A 17,071-nucleotide genomic window follows, 5' to 3' on the forward strand; every position below is an offset into this window, starting at 1 on the left:
AATAACCTGTTAGAGAGTAAATGATAATATGTTTATTTAGACTCTGAAGGAATTTCCTTCTCATTGTGCATGATGCAATGTCACACGGGAGATTAAAGTCCAGAGTAATTGTAAAGGCTATTTTTAATTTATCCTCAAATAAGCCCTGCTTTTATTAAAAAGGAAAAAAAAGACCTTCAGAGGGAGCAGAGTGGAGCGCTCCTTTTTCATTTTCTGAAATGAATTTGAGCACCAAGCTGCGTCTACATTTTCTCAAGCAGTGCATTATAAAATAAGCAGAGGAACACAACGTGAGAGCGCCTCGCACTCAGCTGAGTTTAAAAGGCTTTACACAGGCAACAAGACTATATTGAACCTGCAGCGGGAATTTTTTTTAGACCATTCATCTGATCTGAATGTCACCTGTAGAGAAGCACAAGAGCCTGGCAGAGCAGCTGATGTAACCAGGGTGGATGTGAGGCAACCAGGACACCCCAGCAGCTTGTAAGCCATGAGAAACAAAGTGGGTGGCCTGGTGAAGTGCCTTAGGGGTGAGCTTCGTGCTGGATTTGCTGCAGAGAACACCACAGAGAAACACCACTTTCATGGGAGGTAGCGGGACCTCGCCTTGGCTGGCTAATCCCCAGCTGAGCCCCGCTGAAAAGCTCTTCCCTAACATGGGAAGGACCAAAAAAGAAAAAAAATACAGAAGAGTTCATTGCTTCCAGAGCAACACAGAGACATCAATGGCCACACAGAAGGATTTTTCCTACCCACTACAGCCTTCTGGCACAGATGCCTGGGGCACAGACTCGTGGCCCACACGGGTGGTTTCCCTGTGGCGGCGTGCTCTGTGGCTAGCTTTCCTCTCCTCCTCAGGCTGCCATATTGGTGAGAAGCTCTGACAACAGGCAGGACTGACTAGGCATAAAGCATCACTACGTCTGCACAGCCCCGTTAAAAGGTCTGTGCCATGGCCCTTTGGGGCAGAAGGCTACCAACGGCACCTAGGGAAGGACTCAGCGGGGAAACACCTACTGGGAGGGTTCACTGGGCTGGGGTGAAAGCTGCCACCCTGCCTTCCTTGGTGGAGATAACTCTAATGAATAATAACTTGTATTGCCACAACATTCAGGAGACCTCACCACATGCTTGCCCATGTGGTTCTTGACATTGGAGTGCTGTTCAGCTGCTTGGGGGAGGAGAGAGGTGCTTTGGAAATCAGGATGAGCTGCAGATTTTGGCATCTCTGGGCATCTTCAGACCCGGTCTCTGGATGACCTAACCCATCAGGGAAATGGTGAGCTACATGTTCTTCTGGTGAAGGTCCAACCTTGCCTTGGGCCCACCTGGGGCAGCCCTCAGCCAGCAGTGAGATGCAAACTCCAGCCCGATCCAGCCTGACCACCCCCAGGTGAGGAGGACCCATGGTGCGATGAAACCTGGTCTCTTATGAAGAAATCCGCAGTGGAAGTGGACTCCAGAGAGAGCTGTGTGCAGTGGAGTGCCAGGACACAAACGAAATGGGTTTATTTTCACATCTTTATTTAGAATTTTATCCATTTATGAAGGAGTAGCCTTGAAAGTTCTCCACAAAGCTGAAATGTAGCTTGTTAGAAATTGGTTTAAGCAAGAGATTCCTGGCTCCCTCGGACAAATTGCAGGCTTTGCTCCCTCATCTACTTTTTTCGCTTTTTTGCGTGTACCTTCCCCTCTTTGATTACTCAATCAAAAACAAACAGAGGAAACTGTGTGTAAAGGGAAACGCTGACTATTTTGCAAAGGTCTTCAGATGATGAAATAAAACAAAACCAAAAACAAACAAAGGAAATATTTGTTCCTCTACGCCTTTGCTTATTCTAGAAGCTGCTTGTAACACTGGTTAAGTAAAAGCTATTACGTCACAGGTGTAATTTTACACCAGAGAGTAGCTCTTTTTATGCTAAACATGCATGATCCATGCAAATACAGGTGAATTTTTATCTGACACGTGCTACATTGCATGCTAAGTACAAAAACACGGCAAACTGCCAGAGATGTAGCATAAGGGAGGTGAATACTGTGGGCACTGGACTTGCTTTAGGGACCTCTTCCCCTCACCCTGAGCCCTTGCAAACATCTCTATATGATTTCCTCAAATATTGACTGTCATTTTGATGGTATGAGTGGGATCCAGCTTGTGCATTGCTCTTGTGGCGTGCAGAGTATTTTTTTAATGTATGGCATTAAAATCAGAAAACGAGTACTGGGGCGTTATATAATTGCTTGCTCATTGGCCTCTTTTTTTCCCCCCTCTCTCTCCCACCAGAGATTTATCCTTTGACCACAAATATTTTCCTAAGGTTGAAACTTTGTCTAAAATGTATGAGTTCCTAAGTAAAGAAGCCTGTCAGGTGCCTAAAAGCCATGTAAAATGTAAGATGAAAAAAAAGGAGAGAGGAAAGGAACTGACTGTTGTTATTAATATTTCGTGCATAACAAAACCAAGAGTCATTTGATACAGAGGAAAGCCGGCTTTCCCTCGAGACCTTCATGGAGAATAGCTTAAATTCTAGAACATTTGCATGCGCTTAACTTTGCCCGTTGATTTCTATTGTCTGTAGTGCAGCTACTGATCTGCTTAGCCTGTGAGGCTGCTAAATCCCTGCAGTCACAACCCTTGGCCGCAGTTTGTGGCGTGAGCTGCTTATCCACAGCGCTTGGCCTTTGGCAGCAGCCTCCGCTCCTGTGGCATCTCACCGGCAGCAGGAAGGCGGGCACGGCGGATAACCGGGAGGAGGTCTGACCCCAAGCGGTGCCCAGGCCATTCCCTGAACAAACCTTCCTGGGCGACGAGGCAGAAATGGCAACACACCGTCCCCGAGGAAGCGTCGTCCCCCCTGCCCCAAGAAGCAGGCTACAGCCGCTGCTGGACGCCAGCAGGCCAGGCAGCCCCGCAGAGCCCGCTGGCTCCCTCCTCACCGCTGCTTCCGCCGGGCTGCCTCAGGCCTGTTACCGGAAAACAGTAACCAAGAAAACTCTCCAAACCAAATGATAGTTTAGTAGTTTAGAAAGCCGACACTGGTTTATTGCAGCGCTGGGTGCATGGGGGATCTCTCCGCCTAGCATGCACGTCTAAGAACAAAAGCTTACCCCTTATATACAATTCCAAGGGAAAAACCGACCCAATTAAAAAACCAACTTATACATAACACATTATGTAATGCATTATGTAATGTCTTTACGCATGCGTACTAAATTGGGGAAGGGGTCTTTGGTGGTCTCTGGGGGTCGCAATCCCCCTTAAATCGTGCTTGTGCGCAAGCGTGGTTGAGGCCTTCTTGTTTACAAGTACATGTGTTCCCAAGAAGAAGATATCGTTTTGGACTTATCTCTCCTCAGACACAAGAGTTTATGAATCAAATTAATTTAGACATCACAAAGTTGTTCTTTACAGTTTTGTTTTGTCTTTTGGCCTTATATAATTAGCAGAGACCTTTGTTTATCTAAGAGTAAGCGTAAACAGCATGAATCTTTGTTTACTAGAACCTTGTTATCAATCCCATAAACAAACTTTATCTACAAAACACGTAGATACTTCAGAACCTATTATTATTATTCTATATTATTCTTAGCTAAAAGGAAGATTATTGACAGGAAAGTTTGTTCTGTATAAAGGTAACACAGAGCAAGCCTTTAGAGCCTACTCTGAGGCCTACTCTTGCTAAACTGTTGCTAAATTGAACCGTCTGGTATCAGGCCCAGCCCGCCGCCGGCCGGTGCCGTGCGCTGTTTGGGCGGTGCGTGACCCGCGCGGGGGCCCTCCCGCTCCCGCTCCCGCCCCACGGGCCTGGGGAGAGCGCTGGGACGGCTGCGGGCGAGGAGCGGGGGACAGCGGCGCCCGCCACCATCGGCGGCCGGCGGCGACCCACCGCCTGACAGAGCGCCCGGCCCACCGCGCGGGGCGGGGCGAGACGCAGCGTCCGCCGCCGATTTGTGCTCCGGGGCCGGCCCCACGCTGCCCATTGGCTGTCCTGCGCCGTCACTCCCGCCGGCGGCGGCGGCGGCATAAGGGGGCTGGAATTCCTCATCGCTGTGACGGCAGCGGCGGGTGAGCGGCGGGTGAGCGGGGCCGCGGAGTGGGGGGCGCGGGGCCGGCGGCAGCTGCTTGCCCCGGACGCCCTGCTCGGCGCGGTCAGAGCCCCGCCGGGCTGGGCCTGAGCCCGGGCTTGTTGCGCCGGGGTCGGGCCTGGCCGGGCGCGGCGAGTGCCGGGAGAGGGAAAGCGCAGCTCCCCGGTGGGGCCGCTGCCGTCTGGTACCGAAGCGGTGCGTGGGGGAGACGGGGCTGAACGGCAGCAGCGGCGGCGTGGCGGAGCCCCGCGGTCCGCCCTGCTCGCAGCCCTCCCTGGCGCTGGACACTCGTCCCCGAGCGGGGCCTCCCCGGGCCCGTGCGGGGAGCCGGGGGCGGCAGCGGGGCTGCGGCCGGATCACGCGGCGCGGCTGGCTGCGGAGTGGACAGGGGGCGGCTGCCGTGGGGTGCCGGGGCGGGGTGGGGGACAGCGGGTGTCCGGAACCGCTGCGGTGGCTCCCCGGCGCCGGGGGGCCGATGTGCCCGGCGGGCCCCGCAGTGCTCGCTGGCAAGGCCGGTGTGGGTGTGGGGAGCAGCAGCGGTGAGCACGGCAGGCAAGGGGCCTGTGTCAGGGGTGAGGGCAGGCAGGTGTTCGTACTGGGACTGCGAAACAGAGATGATGCCGGTCTTGCTTTATTTTATTTATCTATTTTTAAATGTTTTCTGTGGGGACACCTCTAGCTGAGGGCATGTGGTTATAGAATGGGAATGCTCTGTTTCTGCTTCAACTCATTCGCTGTTACACCTTGCATTCTCTTGCTCTGTAGCCTGGTCTATATTGTACACCGAGTTGGAGTAAAACGAAGGCAAAAGGAAGAAGAAAGTGGGCTCGGAGGCTTAGTGGCAGAAAGAAGCGGTAAATTCCTTCATTATTGGGCAGTGCTGATAAAAGGAGCTCATTTGCTAGCTGAAATCTCACAAACAATTATTTATTCCTGCCCTGCCAGTTGGCAGATCTCTTTGTTTAGAGAGCATTCAGACTTGACCGTTGTTTGTTGCAAGCACAATATTTACTTAACTAACTTTCTCAGAAAGGATGCAGTTGCTATCACAGCTGTGACTTTAGGATATGTTTGTGCGATCGTGTGAAGAGACTGTGTATGTCATGATAGCTATTAAAAAGACAGCAAAGAAAAAAAAAAAAGGCAAAACAAATTACATCCTGTCATGAGCTTATATGCAGCATTATTATCTTACCAAACCACCAAGGTTGTTTTCTCACCAAAGGATATGTACTTGTATGTCAGCTGAGCCTTATTATAGCAGAGGGTGGATCTTCAACCCACAATAGATTTCCTCAAAATATTCCCCACTGTGTGAGGTTTTCCTATCTCTAGCTGTGCCGTGTACATCCTTCACTGATTTGATGGTGAGTTGTTCCTGGAATGTCAGAGTTTGAGGACATTGGGCTATACCTCCCTCCCTTCCTGCTCTTTTTTTTTAATTATATATGGGGAGTCTCTGCAAATGACCAGCTTTGCTGCATTGCATCTGTTCTTATCTCTAAAACAGGAATACCAAGCTGGCTGTGTTGTGATCTCTGAAGAACAGCAATGGGTGATGTGGTTGGGCACTGCAGCTCTTGTGCTTTTTTGCGATCCAATTTGTAAAAGGGACTGGGACCTTTAATGCCCTTACTGATGCATTTTAAAAAAAACCTGACACCTTCCCGAAGGGTTTGTCCTCTGAAGATAAAAATTCAAGTTTTTTAAGGTGTATCGAGCTGAGTGCTAGGAATAATTAGTCACTTTTAAAATTTCAGATAAGTGAATATAAGCCTTATCTGTATTTTTTATGTATGTGTGTGTGTATGTGCAGAGACATGTCTGTGTTAGCACCTGCCCACACTAGAAACATCTTACATAATTGCTTTAGTATAAGGAGGGTGTGCAGCTTGTAGAGGTAGTTTGCAGTGTAATGTGCATTTTTTACTTCCTCCACTAATGTCAAAGAAGAGTAACTGCCTTAACCAGATTGCAAATGGAGTGTGAAATTGTGATTTGAAGCCTGTTGTGTTTCAGGGGACAGCTCCTACTTGAACACGTGATATGTTAGGACTTGCAGCAGCTTTTCTGGGGGGAGAAAAAAAACCACAAACATTAAAACAGTTGTGGTTTTAAAAATATGCTATGTCTTCAAAATAAGTAAATGAAAAATGTGGCTCACCAGGCCACTGGAAAATATTTTGCGGTGCCTGTACACTCAGATGGAAAGTGTCTATGTTGGTTTTCACTCGAGTGGGAAGTGCTGCTCTGTCCCTTCGGAATAGAGCTCTGTAGGGATTTATCAGCAAAGTGTGTGGAGGATGGGGAGGGGTGGGATTCAGTGGAGATAATTTAAAAAAACTAACCAAAAATCTAGTGAAGACCAGATTTTCTAAATGGTATGGCACGCCTCATCGTCTGCTGTAGGGGCTGATAAACTTCAAGGTGCTTCAGAAAATCTGGCTGCTAGCATGAATGAGGGTTGAACTATTCTGAAATATCACCCCAGTGTGCTTATGAATTACTGGGAGTTTGAACTTTTCCTGTTGTAAGTAGTGTTTTACCCGGAGGAAAAACCATCTCTTACCAATCATGTTGCATCCCCCTGCCCATTACAGCAGCTTCTTGTGTGGAATGTGAACACAAGGAAAGTAATTAAAGTATTTTTAGCATTTTAAGTGAAATTAGCACTAGGAAAGGTGACTGTAGTCTATGGGGAGCAGACTGTTCAGGAACCCTTTGAGAAAGATATCCCAAATTAATATTTAGCTCATGTTATACAATGTCATTGTAGTTCAAGTTGTACAGTGGTGGAATATTTTCAGCTCAGAGGCAGCATCCACTTACACTAGCAGGGAATGTGATCTTTGGATCTTCAGGTTTGCTGCTGTTCTGCTGCTTGTATCTTCATAACAAGGTAATTCCCCAGGCTGACAAAAATAGCAGTCCCAGATTTCTGATGTTTCAGATGTCAGTTTTGAGATGATTCCCTGCCTTAGTGTTGCCACCTTCAGGGTGTTGCTTGTGCTGTGTTGTTTTGTTTTTTTTTTTTGAGACAAAACATGAAGTTCACTATAAATGTAGCAGTTGTGTCATTTAAAGTACATGCACGCACTTCAATTTTACTGTGTCCCATGGCATTCCTATTCTTAGCATAGGAAACAGTGTAGCCAGCACAGAGAGGGTATCTTCCATCAGGTCTTTGTGCTGAGGGCAACCAAGTACAGAGTGTACACAATGATTTCACTGGACAGAACCTTGTAACCTCCTGCTCTTTCCTCTGGGTGCTTTGGAGCTGGCCAGTGATAAGCACATGTGTGGGTGTGAATGTATTGAATTATGCTATAAAGGAGCAAGGGCTGTTAGAGATAAATGGGATTCGTAGCATGCTTTAAAGCACCTAATAAGAGATCCTAGTAAATGGTTTGTGGTAGGAAATAGTACAACTGGAAAATCCAGTCCTCTCCCTGGCCATCCAGCTCAGTCCTGCCTCAGTGGAAGGGACCACACCTGACTGCGTGACCCCAGCTGACGGGCACAGAAGGTTAGTGGGGCAAGGGATGAACACCTGTTGCTTAGGGCTTAGATTAGGAAAGGCTTTATTGCTAATACCTAAAGCTTGAATTAGCACCAGGCTTTGGAAACAAACCAAATGCATATGTTTCCTATCTGCTCAGAGTGGGAGAAGGAATCTTGTTTCCTTGAAGAATCTTGGGTGCTTCAAGGGTGACCTTTTGCTTTTCGATCCTGTGCTAAGACAGTAAATGCTGCTGTAAATTGCCTTAGTTTAAAACTTGGCATGGTGAGTCATAAGACTTGATGTCTCAGATCTTTAATTTTCTTCTCTTTCTTCCATCTACAAAAAAAGCTTTAATCGGTTTCTGGTTCAAGCAGAGACGTTCTTAATGTCTTATTAGTATATCATGTTTAACAAATAACCCAAACCTATTGAGATTAGGAGTGACAGGGGAGTGTTACTAAAATCTTTCACATGCTGATTCTGGAGTGAGATCTGTTTCCCTCCTGCCAGCTTTTATGCATTAGCATCCTGTTGTCATTATCAAGTTCAGGCTGAGTAATTCCTTGGGCATTTTACATGGCTATGTGTTTTTTTTTTCCTTCACATGTTACCCCACCTTCTGAAATCCCTGACTTTCACTGAGTGCAGCACAAAAGGTGACACCTGACTGTGGGCAAGTTACATCAGTGTTGTCTGCCCTTTGCTGTCAGGGCCAAGCTGTCAGTGTGCTGCTCCAATGTGAGCTGCTGCTTCTTGGGAAATTCTTGCTGCAGTTTAGGGATGTGTGTGTGTACACACATCTATTTTGGTTGCAAGAATGTGCTCAGTTGAGCAAAATACTTCTTAGTCTGTATTTATAAGAAATAATACAGTTCTGCATTGGCCAGTACACCATAAATACCTATGTCTGTCTGTTCAGGACTAGTTTGACCACCTTTGAGATAATTTTTAAAGATTTCTTTAAGCAGTGGTCCCAAATGTGACACTATAAGTCTAAAAGCTCATGTTTGGACCTGTTAGTCTAAAAAAGCATTGGAGTTAGTTTGGGGAGTTGGTTGATTTTTGGTTTTTGAAGCAGAGTGGATTTTGCTGAAGAAAGAGCTCAGGTCTGCTGGGTTTCAGAACACTTCTACTGCCTCACAGATGGAGATGGCCAGGGCATGAAGGTGCTGACTCAGTACCTGAGCTGAGCTGTCTTGATTCCTCTTTGTCTGTGTAATGGTAGAAATCCCTTTTTACTGGCAGCCCACAAGCCTGACAGTCATGCAGGAAATGCCTTTTTTGGTTGTTTCTACCTCCTGCTCTGAGCAGCTTATCTCTGTAGGATCACTTGTTGAGTGCTTGCTTCATTCACATTCCTCCCCCTGTTTCTATTGACCAGGAAGGATACATGACTTGCTGAAAAGAAAGAAAATGCTATGCTGGGGATACTCGTCTTTTGGACATCCTGGGATAGGTAGCAACCTCCAAGTCATCATTCCTGAACCTCAAGTGTATGGATTCATTCATGACAGAAATGTCAAGGAGGTGGCATGTGGAGGAAACCACTCTGTGTTCCTGTTGGAAGATGGGGAAGTGTACACCTGTGGCTTGAACACCAAAGGCCAACTGGGGCATGACTGTGAAGGAAGCAAGCCAGGTAAGTCCAGTTCTTACATGTGCTTCAAACTGTCTTGAGGCTGGTGGGCTGAGAAGATTACAGAAGCCGCTTTGTGTTGATTGCTCTGGAGCTGGAGCAGCTAACAGAGCTGAAGATCATATGTAATAACACAGTAATGATGTGCAATAATAATTGCTGGATCTGGAAAGCTAAAGCTGAGCAGCATGGGTGGGGAGACAAGTCTGCTCAGTTTGTCTGGGGAATGCATCAGAACAGAGGCGAGCACAGATGGTTTCAGGGCAGATTTTGTTATTGGCATTATGTTGCCTTTTTATAAAGGGGAAGAGGGGACCATGAGTCCCAAGTGTCTTCTGCTTTGTCTTTCCAATTGCACTGCATCCTTATGTCTACTCTTGTTCAGTTATTGTTGGGAATGTTGTCTCTTACATTAAAGAGAAGACATCTGTGTTGAGTATAGTTGTGGAAAACAAACTTGGTTTTGGCCAAGAGGGTTTATAAATTTTTTTTCCCCTCTTGGAAATCTCTTGTCAACTTGTGCCTTCACCACTTCATGCTTTCTTAATCTAGAAGGTCATTGTAGCCTTGTATTCCCCAGACTCAAACTGTGTTTTCTTCATTAGTGTTTCAATGGGCAGAACCTGTGTGTACAGAACCACAGGCAGCTAATGCCTCTCCTGCCCAGGGCAAAGGAGTGGTTTAATTGTGTATTGTTATTTTGAGAAACCCTGAAGCCTTTCTTATGGACTTTCTTTTGAATGCTGGCCTTCCAATTCACCTTCCATTAACTTCTTGGTTTTGGCATGTGGTAAAGATACAGGTATTTCTGTTTCCATAATATAATAAAAATCCCTCTGTGGGTAATTGGAGCAATAAGATGTCTTTCCTCAAACTGCAGGCTACCCTTTGTAGGGCTTGGGGCTTCTGTAGTGTACCCTATTATTGCATGATAGAGGTATGAGATGCATACAAAATAGCCACTGTTCCCCTTGTAGTAGGTGCAAATCTGACCTGACTGATTCCACTGCTCCTTTTTTCTGTCAGTGTGTCTTTTGTCTCTTTTTCTCAAAATGGGGTGGTAGAAGTTGGATGCTGGATGTCTGTGGTGCTGGATTAGAGGAGCTGACCTTGAATCTGGCCTCTCTTGCTTTGCCTGCAAGTGGTTTCCAGACAGTTACTAAAAGAGGTCAGGATTATCAGGAGTGCTTAAGTCCTCTCTGTGTACAACCACTGTTCATCTTCTGAGGACTTGTGAATTTAGGCCCTGGAATAAATGAGATGCTTGGTAAAAGGAAGAATCACAGAATGTTAGGGATTGTAAGGGATCTCAAAAGATCATCTAGTCCAATCCCCCTGCCGGAGCAGGATTACCTAGACCGTATCACACAGGAACGCCTCTGGGCGGGTTTTGAATGTCTCCAGAGAAGGAGACTCCACAACCTCTCTGGGCAGCCTGTTCCAGTGTTCAGTTACCCTCACTGTAAAGAAGTTTTTCCTCATATTTACATGGAATCTTCTGTGTTCCAGCTTGCACCCATTGCCCCTTGTCCTGTCAAGGGATGTCACTGAGAAGAGCCTGGCTCCATCCTCATGACACTTGCCCTTTACATATTTATAAACATTAATGAGGTCACCCCTCAGTCTCCTCTTCTCCAAGCTAAAGAGACCCAGCTCCCTCAGCCTCTCCTCATAAGGGAGATGTTCCACCCCCTTAATCATCTTTGTAGCTCTACGCTGGACTCTCTAGCAGTTCCAAGCAGAAGCCAAGCCTAGTGAATATTCCACCCGACCTGATGAGAATACTTCATCCTGCATGTCACCTAACTAGCTGTCTGACTCCAGTGCAGAGGCCCCAGAAATTCAATACTGTTCTGAGTGCTATAAAGATGTGCACTCTGAGAAACATCTTTGGACTAGCCTGCCGTTTACCCATAGAATAAAGCAAGCATAAGATGATAATGCAAATAGAGGCTTCACAGCAAGTAGGAGATCAGAGCTGGAAACGGATCTCTCAAATCCTAAATGCCAAAGTATCTAAATGCTAGACCTCTAGCAGTGAGGTAATCCTGCCTTCAGCTAGTGCTGTAGAAGAGGAGTAGTCTGAGATTTGGAAATAGAAATAAAAGTTTTTTTGGGTTTGATCCCAAGTCCTTAAATTAAAGGACTGTCACGAAGATGTGACACCAACTCCATTATCCTGCAGGTTTTATTTATTCTGAAAAAGGTTCTGCAGTGCTGCTCTCTGAGGAACCTGCGACCATCCTTGAGAAACCATGTTTCTCTACTGACACAGCACGACTGGCTGTGCCTGCAGTGGGGTTTCTGCTGGCTGGAGCAGGTGGGAGGGATGTGCTGTAAAGCAAGGACCAGCTTCCCTTTTTAGCTCATGGTGAACAGTCACAGCAGTCTTTATGATAACAACAGCAACCTAGGGGAGAGTCCCGTCCCACACACTGCTTTCTGTAGGTCTGCTTTGGCTTGTGGCAATGGGAATGGAATTCCTTAGTCCTTCTTTGCAAATAGAAACAAGAAGAATCAAGCCCTCCTTTTATCCTCACCTGCTCTGCATGGGATAAAGACGACCTTACACCATCTGTATAGAAAGGTATGTCAAAGATCATCTTTCTTATTCTCCATTAGTTGTGGACCTATGAATGAAGCCTTGTCTGATAGGAACTGAAGATGTATGTGTGGGGCATAGGGTCATGAGCTGTTGAAGATGATGAAGAGAAGACTGTCAGGAGGTATCTGAGGTAGAGAACAGGAGAAATGCCTGTGAGTATCGCAGCTGCATCTCTCCAGCCTCTGCTGAGCAGGGCAGTGTGGGCTGAGGCCTTTTGGTTTTACTGCCTAGCCTGTGAAGGGCAGCTGGAAGTGGCTGACCTCTGCCCAGCTCTGGGAGTGAGCTGCATCTCCTGCTGTGGGAGGCTGTGACACAATACTGATTGTCCCCTCCAGGCAGCCCCTGGAGCGTTGCCTCTGGCCTGCGGAGTGGCTTGGTTGTGTTTGAGAGTAACATCATGACATGAAAATATGCAGGAAGTCTTGAACCTTTTGAAGGCTAGGTGACTTCGGAGGGATGGAGTGATCTCCTTTCTGCTGCCCAAGTCTGTGCTCGTAAGAGGAAACTCTCTTTTCTCTCTCACACTTTTTCTGTGTGTGTGTGTACGTGAGGCTTATGCTGCCAGCATGCTAAAAGCTTCAATTAGCGTTTTCAGAATATATGATCATGTTGTTTAATCGGAGATGGTTATTTCCCAGGTTGATGTCTGCTTGGGAATAAAATTCTGGGACTTTGCAATGCACTGAACATGTATCTAACCCTGTTCTCCTTGCAAAGCTTGCAGGTTTTACTAATGACTTCCAGTGGGAGAAGAGTTGTTATATTTGCAGTGAGTGCTTTTGAAGACTTTGCCTCCCTTTCTTCCCTTACTACATATTTCAAATAATTATTTTTTCTCTTGTTCTGCTGCTCAATTACACGTATCTGTAGTAGGAGGTTTCAATTTTGCTTCTCATTCATGCTACTCCCAAAAATGTCACACAGTGGCACAGAATTGTTTCAGCAATTCCTTTTAGAGGGCACCTTTTGAAATGAAAAACTTTTTAATTAAAAAGCTGTGTTTACTGTCATATCAGCTGAGCTTGGGGATGTAATGCAGAGACAGGATAGCAGCTGATGAAGTGATTCTTGTGCCTTTCCAGTACAGGGAACAGAAATTACTGGGGGTGTGTGTGCCACTGAAAGAGTCTGAGTCAAGAGAGGTTTATTTTCTGGAAGTGCCCTTTGAATTTTACATTGTGGTGGTAAAATTAATATTTAAGATGTCTAATGAGTTTATCCTAACTAAAAGAATGTTCCTTTTGACTAAAAGCTAACCAACTCCCCACTTCTGAGCTAGGGTGATACCAGGTGTGGCCCTCCTATGGGCTCCACCAAGAGCCATCTCCCGACATTGTCATGCAATTTACTGTTTCATTCCTTCTTTTAATTGTGGTGGTTAGCAAGCTACTTGAGGAGTCCATCCCTCACAGGGATGGATACCTGGCTTTGTTAATATTGAAATGATTGGTTTTCCTCACCCCTCTCTTTTTTTTTTCTTCCTTCCCCCCTCCTGAAACAGTCTATAGTTTGTGTCTCTGCAATCACTTGGCAGGGACAGAGAGGGGGAGATGCTGTCCCAGTGGTCTCTCACCATGACCATAGTTAATAAAGCTTCTGTCTGACCTGTCCTAAATTTTACTTGTGTTGCTATGCACTTGGAGTCCCCAGAGTCTCTGCCAGTGCCTTAGGAGAAGCAACTCGGTGATCTTAGTTCTGAAGTATTGAGCCTGCTGTTCTGCAAAATCAGTCTGAGCTTGCATTAATTTCCTGAGCATTGTCAGGTGTTAACATACATTATGTCTCTAATGGGAAGCGATAATTTTGTACTGCAATAGTTTTGGGAAACAAGAAACTTATTCTCTCTAACTGTATCTAAATTTCCACTTCAGCCCTGTAATTTCACTTGGATTGATTTTCTTCAGGTCTGACATGATATCTTCACTCCCTTGTCATGATTCTTAAATAAGTGTGTTTTATCTGAAGGTGCATGCATATACTGGGGAACAGAAGACAGGCCCAGGTACCTAAGGTAAAGGTTATTTTCAGATTTAGGCTGAATTATAGAGGAGTGTGAAATAACTAGCTGGTTGCTAGCCATGGAACTTGTTTTCTGGTCTAGAGATTTGTCCTCTGCAAGTCACTTGGACTTCATTTGACTTCTGCTAGTGAGAAAACCTGGGTTTGGTAATTAGTGTCTCAAGAGGGTTACAGGAAAATGTCTGGTGCCAAATCTGCCTCAAACCTTTCCTCTGGTAATGTACAGCAGACAAAACTATGATTTTTTTTTTTTTTACTAGATTTCCTGTCTGGATGCAAATGTGCAGCGTAGCATTGCTTCTGCATGCATTGTGAAATCTTCTCATAGCTGGAGGGCTAGAAGCATCATCATTATGTTCAATCCCTTTCAAAAAGCAGGGAAAAAGCCCACCAAAACAAAACCGCTATGTGATCCATATCCTCTGGATTTCTCTGAACTTAGTGGACTTTCTTTTCAAACATAAATCCACTTGTCCTGAACTTCAGCACAGGGTTACTGTGACCAAAGACCTTGGTGCTCACTGTGGCATGCCTGTTAATCATAAACCCTGTAACAGCTGAGAATTCAGATGCACAGCCTGCTTGGAAGGACAGTCTGCATGGATCTTCCTCTTTTAGCCTCTTCCTGGTGGGTGAGAAGTCAGCCAGGAGGCCCTGGTTCCTCAGGAGGAGAGGTAGCAGGGCTTGTGTTTATTGGAAGCAGCTGTGGAACTGAGCAGGTTGCAGACAAGGAGGTATGGCTGCTGCATTGAATAGGTAAGGTTGAGAGCTGCTCACAGGTGGGATGGCAGTGGCAGGAGAATGGTTAGTTCCCCCTGCCTTCCTCCTCTTTGCATGAGCAGTGAAACAAGAAAAAAAGAGCTTAAACACCAGTAACTCTAGGAGGTTCCAGTAAGCAGAGGATCTGAGACAGTTTTGTCCCAATTTGAGCATGGAGCTGAGGCTCAGCACACAACTATTGCAACACTTCCCAAGTGCTGTGGTCTGGGAGAGTCCTGCTTTGCATTCATCACACTTTCTCTACACCCCCAAAGCAGAGCTGCATGCTGTAAAAGATGTGGAAGAGGCAAGGCAGCCCTGCTTGTAGGCATCGGTCCTGCCAAAGCCTGGGAAGGACGTTCCTGGAAACAAGCGTGCTGGGGGGGATGAGCCATCTGGGGGACAGAGAGGCCCTTGCAGAGTCAGGCCTTTGGTGCTGGTCTGCAGCAGTTGACTTTAAACCAGAAAAATAGTAAAGGAATGATTAGGACACAAGTTATGTTTCAGCACCTATTGCACACATTATTTGTAAAAAGAGTCAGACTATTAAACTGGCCAGCCCTTGCAGAGTCAGCCATGTTTGTACTCATCCCTTTCCCTCCTTTGATTGCTCACAGGATCTGACCATGCTATTTGAGGTGGTTGTGCCTTCACTAGTGACTGCAGCAATATCCAGCACTGTGGACTTGCATTATGGTGGGTCCATCAGAACTGAATTGGTGCAATTTGGGCTTCAGGATGGTTTTAGGTTTCAAAATTAGAAGGCTGGATTTAAAAATTACTTCATTTAGAAACAATATGTACATGGTCAAATGAGAAATAAAATCAAAGTGCTTTCCCTTAGATAACTTAAATATGCATGTGTTGTGTTGAATTGGTTGGCTGAGGGCTCTGAAGATGCCAGATATTTGTAGGGGGCTGTTTTAAAATTTGTGTGGGCTGCATCATGAGAACTGACTTCTACCAATATTCTCTGAGACCCCAGGATTAGTAGAGCTAAACTGAGGAGATATAAGGCTCTTCAGGAGAGCCTAAACCAGTAGAAATCTGGTTTCTCATCAGTAAAGAAGTTTCTAGTCAGAGCCTGAAATGGCTGTAATGTGCTCTCAGATGTAACTCTGAAGTGTTGTCTCTAAAAACACATGTATTATTACAACTGACAGATTTCTGTCTTGATTTCACTTTGAGGGGTGAAAACAAGCATGAGTCCAGGGAATCAAGATACTGTTTTTTTAGAATCAGTACAGCCTGTTTTACTGAGGACATGAGGGACCTTTTAATATCTCCTGTCTTGAAAGGCAAAGCTGCAGTAGGAATGACCAGCTTTTTGCCCTTTAATTGGGGATTTGTAGGGCAGTTTAGTAACCTATACTTGGATTTATCGTGGTCATATTTGTTATTTCTCTATTGTGCACTATTCAGAGGCTTTCTGAAGGTGCAGCAGAAATAAAGGCTGTCTGCATCCTGGCTTGGAAGGAGCATGAAACCCTGGCATTGGCATGGTGTGTGGCATTGATGACTGTCCCTTCTCCTGCAGCTACACTGAAGCTGAAAGTTGGGCTCAGGATAAGATGGGTGAGTAGCTGTGTGTGTGGTGAGGTAAAGGGAGAGGGCAGAAGTGCAGCTGGAGGTGATAGACGCAAGTTTTCTGAATGCCCCAACGTTTTTGTACTCAGAATAGTTGTCTGTGCTGGACAAAAGTGATGACTTCCTTAAGCTGAATGTGTAAGTAGGGTTGAGAGTCCCAGCTTCTAGGAGAGATTTCGGTAGTTTGGCCGTTGATGCTGGAAGTTCATTGTTCTTGTCTTCAAGATGTGTGATGTGATGCAACCACAGATGATGATATGCAGGTACGGGGCAGCTTTTGTACAGATGGGGGTCTATGAATAGACATCTGAAATAAGAAATCTCTCCCTACCAACTCCAAAAATTCTACTCTCACTCCCAATAAAGCAGCTCAGGTGCTTTTCCTCAGTAAGGATGGTTTTTCCCCTTGCCTTAACATCCTGTGTTTCCTTTGCATGAACTCATGCAGGTCTTTGTTTTGAGGTAACAAAGGAGTTTGGTAAAGGTGAATGTAAAGCATTCTGTATGATTTGATCTTGAAGGCTCACAAGAGTGTGTAGGGTCTTCAGGATGAATGTCCCCTTTCCTGAGGGAAAAGGGGTTGGCTTGTTTTTCAGTGTGTAACTATTAATGGAAAGACTGAGTTTGATTGTGGCTCATGGTATATGCTTGTTGCTTGCTCTGTCTATAGACATAAAATCTTCCAGAAGGTGCATAACTACATCTGTGATGATTTTAAGTTTGACTTGGTCAATGTTAAACAGCCCTGATACTTCTCCTTAGGCTGTATTGGAAAGAAGAATTTATCTCAAGGATCTTTGAAACTTCGTTTTCTTCTCAGAAATCAAATATTTTTGACACTTAAGGCTGCTGTCAGAAAACGGCTGTTCCTATA

The 17,071-nt window shown here is 45.7% G+C and overlaps 1 protein-coding gene across 7 annotated transcripts in view; it reads left to right on the forward strand.

Moving 5' to 3' along the window:
- Positions 1 to 4,045: 4,045 nt before the first annotated feature.
- HERC3 (HECT and RLD domain containing E3 ubiquitin protein ligase 3) overlaps positions 4,046 to 17,071 on the forward strand; it is a 63,248-nt gene continuing 50,222 nt past the window's right edge. For 2 of the 7 annotated variants that reach the window (XM_068402742.1, XM_068402743.1), the window contains exons 1-3: positions 4,076 to 4,080; positions 4,855 to 4,943; positions 8,973 to 9,230. In XM_068402742.1, coding sequence (XP_068258843.1) covers positions 9,005 to 9,230 — 226 coding nt within the window. In that variant the 5' untranslated portion in view covers positions 4,076 to 4,080; positions 4,855 to 4,943; positions 8,973 to 9,004. Of the gene's footprint in view, positions 4,081 to 4,854; positions 4,944 to 7,555; positions 7,616 to 8,972; positions 9,231 to 17,071 lie in introns of those variants that run through there. The other 5 variants (XM_068402740.1, XM_068402741.1, XM_068402737.1 and 2 more) reach the window with 4 other exon arrangements.

This window comes from Nyctibius grandis, chromosome 6 (genome assembly GCF_013368605.1).
Source record: "Nyctibius grandis isolate bNycGra1 chromosome 6, bNycGra1.pri, whole genome shotgun sequence".
Classification (NCBI taxonomy): domain Eukaryota; kingdom Metazoa; phylum Chordata; class Aves; order Nyctibiiformes; family Nyctibiidae; genus Nyctibius; species Nyctibius grandis.